General features: G+C 34.6%; 1 protein-coding gene across 4 annotated transcripts in view; it reads left to right on the forward strand.

Moving 5' to 3' along the window:
• Positions 1-8,787, forward strand: part of PLEKHA5 (pleckstrin homology domain containing, family A member 5) — a 249,438-nt gene that overhangs the window by 156,172 nt on the left and 84,479 nt on the right. For 3 of the 4 annotated variants that reach the window (XM_008568651.1, XM_008568650.1, XM_008568649.1), the window contains exons 7-9: positions 1,705-1,820; positions 2,114-2,131; positions 5,544-6,011. In XM_008568651.1, coding sequence (XP_008566873.1) covers positions 1,705-1,820; positions 2,114-2,131; positions 5,544-6,011 — 602 coding nt within the window. The remainder of the gene's footprint in view (positions 1-1,704; positions 1,821-2,113; positions 2,132-5,543; positions 6,012-8,787) is intronic. The other variant, XM_008568652.1, reaches the window with a different exon arrangement.

Here is an 8,787-nt window from a genome sequence, read left to right on the forward strand (position 1 = left end):
TATATACTATTTGTAGGACATTTTGCTGGGTTCTTAGACTTTTTAAAAAAATACTAGAATGTTAAAATAGCAATAAACGTGACCATGCATGTTAAATATATTTTCTTTAATTATTTGGTTTAATTTTGATTTTATCTGGAACAAGAATAGTAATTACTTTTTCAAATTCTCTCTTCTGTGGTGGTGATTCTTCTGAATTTATGAGCTGCTTTACTACTAATTCTGTTGACACTGATATTACTGCTTATCGAAATGGTAAGTAGACGATTACTGAACACAAGCATGGAACTTAAAGCTAGATTGGGTGCTTCAACATCATCTAGTAGATACTTCTGTGTGACAGATGGCAAGCATGGGTGGAGTTTGTTAGTATCTGAGGCATGGCTGGAACTGGATCTTCTTACCACCAGCCCAATGTTCCTTCCCTTGACCACAGATATGGCCAGTGGTCTTTATTCATTTTTCCAAAACCCCACTCAGAGAGTCCAGTGACACTTTGCGGTGTTTTCAGTTGTTTTAACAACATAAAGCATTTGAGCTGTTTTGAGTTTTTTCCATAGATAATCTTATATCTCTTACACTGTGAAGTGAGATTTGTTGGTTACGTAGTTATTTTGATGACTGTGCTTATTGAATTTATCTGTATCCTAGAAAAGATTTTAAAGAGGCTAATTTGTCATTGTAGATAAAGCTGGTAGTCAAGATCTTGGAGTAAAGTGTGTGGTTCCAGATTTATTCCTCTCATCTTTTTATATTTAGCAGACTAACTGCGTACTTAGTACTCTTCCCTTTACCTTATTCTTCTAGGCTGAAATAGCCTTTATTTTTCCTTGTCTTTGAATGTCTAACAGGAAACTGTCACAGTCATTTTGAAATTGAAATTTAAAATGTTCCCCCCATACAATTCCCTACCTCAACTTTTTTTTCCTTTTGCTTTGATACAACTACTGCTGCTGTTCAGGTCTGGCATGTCAGACCAGGGGTTAAGATGGACATTCAGTTCTCACACCTTGTGTGGTAGTCTGTCATCAGCATCTTCTTTATTTTGTTTTCCTTCTGTTTCTGTGGTACAGAGGCAGATTGAGCCACCATAAAGAAAAAAACCTACTTACCATTTTACATAATCTTTTCTCTTGAACCTAAAATATTTACATTTTAACTCTGAAACTTGAAAAGAAATACCGTTTTGGATCACGTACAAATCTATTACGTTTGTATGTAGCTATCTATAAGGATTCTACAAAACACTTTAATGGCAGCATCTTTTGAAGACTAAAGAAATTGCTAACACAAGAAATGCCGTAACATGTACATTTCAATTAATTTTGTTGCTGGTTGCTCTGGAACATAATTCTTGAAAATAGATGGGAATTGTAGTAAATGGAAATTGCTAAAGATGTGTACATGGAACAGACACCACTAAGGCTTCATTTCTTACCTCCTCTTCTTCCTATATACCTCTTAAACAAATTTAGAGTACATACAACTAAAAAAAAGGTTAAAGTTAGGAGGAAAATAATAATATCCTTTTCAAGATTAATATTATATTTTCTCTTGTCATTTCTGTATCTCATATAAAGGACAAGTCTACTTTTTAAAAACTTTGATAGTAATGATCTATGCAAGGAACCACTTATCTTTTTTTCTTTTTCTTTTACAGAATCCCATATTTTTGTTTTAAATGATCCTGTCATTTTCAATCAGGCAGCCCATCCAAACATGCGGACCTATTATTTCTGCACTGATACAGGAAAGGAAATGGAGTTGTGGATGAAAGCCATGTTAGATGCTGCCCTGGTACAGACAGAACCTGTGAAAAGGTAAAGGCTTGTAGGAAAAATAGCAGTGATCACCACTTCCATTTTATCCCATGGCTTGCAAGTATGTCATTATCATAGTACATATCATTTCAGTAGTCATGATACAAAATCATTTTCTCCTCAAAAAGCAAGGATTAATTCATGTTCTGTATTAAATAAGTATACCTTCTGTTAGTTTGAGGAACCACCTACATTTTTATTCCACTTTTCCACTTTATTCATTTTCACCTATCAGTGTGCTGGGGTGAATCCAGAATCCTAACATTCAAACCGCATGTTCTTTCTTCTTACAGAATTACCTTTAATTTCCGGTAAGTACATTTTTAATTGTTATCTTAAAGCTGCACAGATTTTTATCCTTCAAGACAGTGGTTTTTAAGATCCTAAATCTTAGAAGAGAATCTATTATCATGAAGTTAATTTGTGTTTTTATATTATGTTGATGTTTGTGATGTTTGATAAATGACAATAAGACATAATTTTTTGAGTTTAATTTCTTTAACATTTTCTTTTCCTTTCTGATGGTTTTATGATGAATGTCTCCAGAAAATACTTCATCAAACATTTAGATTATTTCTGCATATATTTGCTTCTTGATGAATTGTACATTCTTTATTCTGGAACTCTAGTACTCATATTCCTTGATAATATAAATATGTGCTGTTAAAATTGATCCATGTGTCATTTTTTTTCTGCTTGAAGATAGAAATTATTTTAATATTCTTCAACTATATTAAGAACTAGTCAGGGGAAATTTGTTTCTCAAACTAGGTTAAATAGAAGTAGAATAATATGCTTTTTTAAAAAAGCTATATTCCTGTAATTTGAAGATTAGTGATACAATTAAATTTAGTTTCCAGTCAGTGACAATTGAGTTCATATCTTACATAAGGAAAATGTTAATGTGCAAGCTTGGTCTTTTTCCCTCTTCTTGGGAAATCAAGGGATTGTTACAGTGTACATCGTTAGTCCCTTTTTTTTCCCTTTTTTCAGAGTGCATGTTAATAAAGTCTTTTGTTTTATTGGCTAATATATACATCATATACATATATAAGTATGTGCATTTTTTAAATTTCTAGTTCTGATCAAGTTAACCAATCACTAGTAATTACAGCTGGGAAAAACATAGAAAGAAATGAAAGAGGGCCCTAGAGGGCTGTAGGACACCTATTTTTAAGAAAAACCACCTCAAACTGTATGCATATTCTAGGTCAAGAACCAATAGAAGGAAAATCTGCTTTTGGAATTCCATGTGTAAAAATTAACTGAATGGACATAAAGGTGAGGTGTTAGCACTGATAACTAGAGAAAATGTGTAGGTGAAAAGAATTAATTGAAAATCCTCAGTAATTTTGACTTCAAAGTAAAATTTTTAGGGAATTGTTTGAAGTACAGAAATCAGTATTTCTAAACTATTTTATTTCTAGATAATTTCAACATTGTAGTTATACTTTTCTCGGAATTTCGACTTATTCCCATTTTCTTTTATTGAATTTACCATTCTAAAAACTAGTATCTACTCATAATTTGGGATGATAAAGGTGACAGTTGATTTTTTTCGTTTAATTTCTGGCGACCTTATAGTTTATTGATTATGTACCCATAACAATTTTCAGCCAGTCGTGTTGGTGTAATTTGCTCAGGTAGCCAGGAATTATTGAATACCACCAAATGCCCAGCCTGGAGTCAGTCCCTATTATCCTGTAAAAATTATGTCCTTTCTTCTGCTCCTATGGAAGTAGTTTTATCCTGCCCTCTTAGGTTTAGTCATTCAAAGTGAAGGTACCTAATTATTGTAATATTTCATTTCAGAAGTACAGGGAAATTTTGGTTTTATGGAAATGGGCTCCCTTTGCAGTATGGCCAGGATACTTAAAATATTTATCAGGGCATATCACCTAAACAGTTTTTAACTAGATGGTTCATTTCTTCTAAATTCATAAAATGTTTCACCTATTAACTACAATTCATAGTCCCCTAAGTGTTCAGATCATTGATAGCATAAAAAAATGTGATATACTTTCTCTGAACAATTGTCATCTACAGGCCCATTATTTTCACTTTATGTCTCTCAGTGTGTTTTCTACAATACTTTAAATGTCACTTTTTATAATTAGATCACAAGTTTTACATTATTTGTTATCTGAGCATACTTTTCTGAGTCAGCTTTGTTACATTTACAGAAAAGTCATCATATGTGTCTTTTTTGATTATATTTCTTCAATGATAAATCTTTTGAAAAAATAAAGAGAAAAAAGCCTCTACAGTTCTAATTTAAAATAATAGCTTTAGGTAGACTAAAGGTAAATAAGTTTTTAAAATATTTTCAGATATTTAACATTCAGTGTTAAAAATCACCTCTCCCCCAGAATTTACCAAGGATAAGTATGTTTTTAGTATAAATGTTCAGACTTCTATCTTTCAAGGGAAAAAAGCTCCATAAATCGTCTTAGTAAAATTGCTTCCAATCTGGAAGCTCTGGTTTGTATGTAACCTAAACATATGGATAGTCCATAACTTTACTTCAAGAAAAATAGTCACATTTCTTTTCATTTTTTTCCTCAATGACTGTGTTCTAAACTGTAGATATTTATATCTATATATCTTCATTTAAGTTTAATTAAGTAAATGTATATGGGTGGAAGTATTTTTCACATAGCACAAAAAGTGGCAGCAATACCACACTTAGGATCTAGTAAGAGCTTTATTATGTACTGAAATGTGGAATGTTGGCCGGTTTCTGAGAGGCCTCCCAGAGTGGCATGATATTGGTAGTTTCATGCAGACCCACGCACTCAGCTTGGTCTTGTCAGAACCTGGAAATGCTTGGGCTCAGAGAAGCTGTTTCTCATCAAAAAGACCTAGGTGTGGCAACTGGAATGATGAGCAGTAAAACTTTTAAGTGGCCCAGACACACACTGTTAACTGTACCTTTTTTTTTGTTGTTGGGCAGATAGACATGGGATACCTGATTCTAATCCAAAATTGCTTGATAAGGTGGAATAATAAATGGTAATAAGGTCTGTGCTAACCACTGATTAACTCATTACAACAACCCTGTGACCTTGGTTCTGTAGTTTTACCCATTTACCAGAGGCAATTGAGGCACTGTGAGATTCTGCACCTTGTCCAAAGACACAGCTGGGTAGAGTTGCAAGCTGAACACATGCAGCCAGCTCCAAGAACTCTGAAACAATACTCAGGTCCTCTTGAATACAAAGAGAATCAGTCATATCGTTCAAATCTTTGATAATATCAGGCTGTAATTTCCTGTTGCAGCCATTTTACAACCAGACTCATGTTTATCTCATGATGAGCTAGCCCTCTTGGCTGGGAGTCATCCTGTTTATTCCAAATGGCTAGCTACTAGTCCATTAACTGTGGGTTTTGTGGTTTAACTGTCAAAGGGCAATCTTACTTGCTTTTTTATTTCCAGATTTCTAATGGTGGGGGCACACATTATTTTTTATCCTCCAGTATTTAAATACTTATTTTAAGTTTTCTTTTTTCCCTTTCTGTTTATACGTTCTGCTGTTGTGCTTGAAAGTTAATACCCCACCACATTGGGGATTTGTGCAGACTTGTCCCTCTGTAACTCTTTCTGCGTTTTTTGTTTTGGGGGTTGATTGTTTTCATACAGTAAAAATTTTCCTAGATTGAGTCCCAGAAATAACAAATGCATTATTTCATCTGCTTTACTGTGATTTTCATTTCTGATTTCAGAGTGGACAAGATAACATCTGAAAATGCACCATCTAAAGAAACCAATAACATTCCCAACCATAGAGTGCTAATTAAGCCAGAGGTCCAAAACAACCAGAAAAATAAGGAAATAAGCAAAATTGAAGAAAAAAAGGCATTAGAAGCTGAAAAATATGGATTTCAGAAGGATGGTCAAGATAGACCTTTAACAAAAATTAATAGTGTAAAGTTGAATCCTGTGCCATCAAATTATGAGAGTGGGTCAACATGTGTGGCTCAGACTGTACACTACAGACCGATCAATGTGAATAGTTCAGAGAGCAAAACAGTCAATGTTAGCCTGGCAGATCTTAGAGGTGGAAATCACCCAAATACAGGGCCCATACACACAGAGGCTGATCGAGTCATACAGAGAACGAATTCAATGCAGCAATTGGAACAGTGGATTAAAATCCAGAAGGGGAGGGGTCATGAAGAAGAAACCAGGGGGTAAGTGTCTTGTCATTATGAACCCAGGTTTCTTTGATACTGTGTTGGTGGAATTGGGTTTCTGAGCTACCAATTAAAAGAATTGGTTTAAATTATATGTTTCAGATATTACAGCTTCATATGGCAATATTTTTTTTCATGGTTATTTAATTTGTACATTTAATCTATGTATTTTTGGTAAATGTTTATTTTATTTTATTTTTTGTTGCCTTTTTTTTTTTTTTGGCAGCTAGCCAGTATAGAGAACTGAAACCTTGACTTTGGTGTTACAGGGCTGTGTTCTAACCAACTGAGCTAACTGGCCAGCTTGATATTACAGCTTCACTACTGTATCTTTTGTTTATGGTGATCACATACAAGTATTTTTTCTCTGTCTCTCGTTCTGTCACCCAACTTTGCTAATGGCAAGGAGTCATCCTCTGTAGCCTAGCACAAGGGAAGGCTTAGGTTGTAGGATAAGGAAAGAAGCAAGTTCTATCCTCCTACCCCACCCCTGTCTTCTCCCCCCACCACTATCATCTCCTAGAATTCTGAACTTTGATTAGCCAATGAAAATTTGTCTCCAACCTCCCAACTACCCTTCTGATTGTTCTCCATTAGCAGCTTCTGCAGTCTGGTGCAATGCAAGGAGCTCCTGATGAGACAAGTAATGTGGGGTCAGTGAATGCTTATTGCTCTCTAACTCTGTCTCCTTCCTTGGCTTTCTTTAAATCAGAATGTACATGACTAAGTACTAGATTTGTTCATCTGAGTATTTATTCATTCACACGTGCACTTGATCTTCATATACAAGGATACTTCAAAAAGTTTGTGGAAAAGTGCAATTAAAACCTAATACGAATCATTCCATAAACTTTTTGAAGACCTCTTGTATTTATTGTACAACTGCTATATGCTAATTGTGGGGCCAGAAAGTAGAAAAATGGAAAGATATAGTCCAGGTTCTCACAAAGGTAGTTGTCTAGTAGAGGAGGCAGGTGAATAAGCAAATCCAATATAGTGTGACACATACAATGAAGGAAGAACAGAGTGGTATAAGAACACATTTTAGGGACAACATGGTCCTAAGCATTCAGAAGTCAGGGAACCCTTCCTGAAGGAAGAAAAATACAAGCTGAGATTCAAAGAATGACATGCTTATTTTCGCTTAGGTATGCAAATTTCCAGGGTTGATAGGGGGCAGAGAAAGGAGTAAAAGGAAGTCCAGAATGGCTTAGTGTAACCACTGTGATAACAGGTGAAGAACAAAGCCAGAAGAGATACATTCAGATTGCTGTTTCAGAAAGATCACTCTGGCTTTGCAATTTGGGCAGTGAGTTGGAGCAAGTTCAGAAGTTACTTGAGTAACTGGAGTGAGGAGAGGAAGGGGATGTATTCAGGATATAATTGACAAGACTGATTGCTTCTATGTGTTTGGTTGCAAACTAGTCTTGCTCATGACCAAGTTTGAGCAATTGAGGGAAATCAAGAATGACTCCCTGCTTTTTGGCCTGGGCAATTAGAGTGGATTGGTGCCTTTCACCACATAGCGAAGATTTGGGAAAAGACAAAGACAAGAGACAGGTTAAATTTGAAGTGTCTGTGAGTCTGTATCTTCAAAGAGAGATCTGAATTTGAGTACAAGTTAGTATCATCAATATATCAAAAGTAATTGAAGGTAAGTATTAGAGTAGATAAATTCATTCAGTAAGGAATCTGGATAAAAGAAAGATTCTAAGGGAAAGCCTGAAATAACATTTAAAGAGTAAAGCATGGGAAGCCTGCAAAGCAGACCAGGAAAAAAAAGAGGCCAGAGAAAATAGAGGAAAAGCAGGTGCCTATGGATGAGAAAATTTTATATTTTAAGAAGTACTTTAATGTACTTGTGCACATAAAAATTAATTGGAGTTATTGTAACTCTGAACAAGAAAACCAGAAAACAGTGACATTAATGATATTTTAATTGAATGAAAATTAATTTATTTTATTTTAATAGTGAAACTTCTAAGGTATAGAAATGTCCTTCCAGTTTTGCTCAGTTGTGATGGCTGACATCTACAGTTGTCAACCGAAGTCTCTTTCAGTAAAGAGTGCAGCTCAAAAGCCTCGGCTTCAACTTTTGTTCTCTCCCCCAAGGCTGCAAAAATATCCTCCCTCCTGTGGTGTATTGTTCACCTCAGTTTTCTTCTCCACCCTCAGAGCACACTTTTCTAATTTTCCAAAGGAAGAATTGTGAAAAATACGTGTTATATCAAAAATAAAATTTGAGGGCTAGCCGGTTAGCTCACTTGTTCTCTCCATACAAAAAGATGAGTATGTGAGGTAATGCATATGTTAATTAGCTTGATTTAGCCATTCCACAATGCATAGGTATTTCAAAACATCATGTTGTACAACATAAATGTCTACAATTTTTATTTGTCAATTTTAAAGAAAGGAAAAAATTAATGTGAATAAGTGCTCAAATTTTCCAGTAATCAGGGAGTTGCACCTTAAAAGAAACAATGAGATATTATTTTTCACTTAACCAGATTGGCCAAAATTGTGAATAAGTGCATGGGTGAATAAATTAAATTGATGTGGAATAAAATGACAGAAATGATTAAACTCATACATGACCAATGGGGAAATAATTAGATAGATAGATTAGCTATAAAGATACAGGTAAAGTTTGGTTAGACAGAAGAGAAGCAGGAAATAGTTCGGGGGGGGGGCTGAAAGGATATTTGGAAATAAAGTATTCGCTTTCAAGGAAATAATAAAAAAAAGTATTCACTTTCAAGGAAATAATAAAAAA

Source organism: Galeopterus variegatus, unplaced genomic scaffold, assembly GCF_000696425.1.
Source record: "Galeopterus variegatus unplaced genomic scaffold, G_variegatus-3.0.2 Scaffold428, whole genome shotgun sequence".
Taxonomy (NCBI): Eukaryota; Metazoa; Chordata; class Mammalia; order Dermoptera; family Cynocephalidae; genus Galeopterus; species Galeopterus variegatus.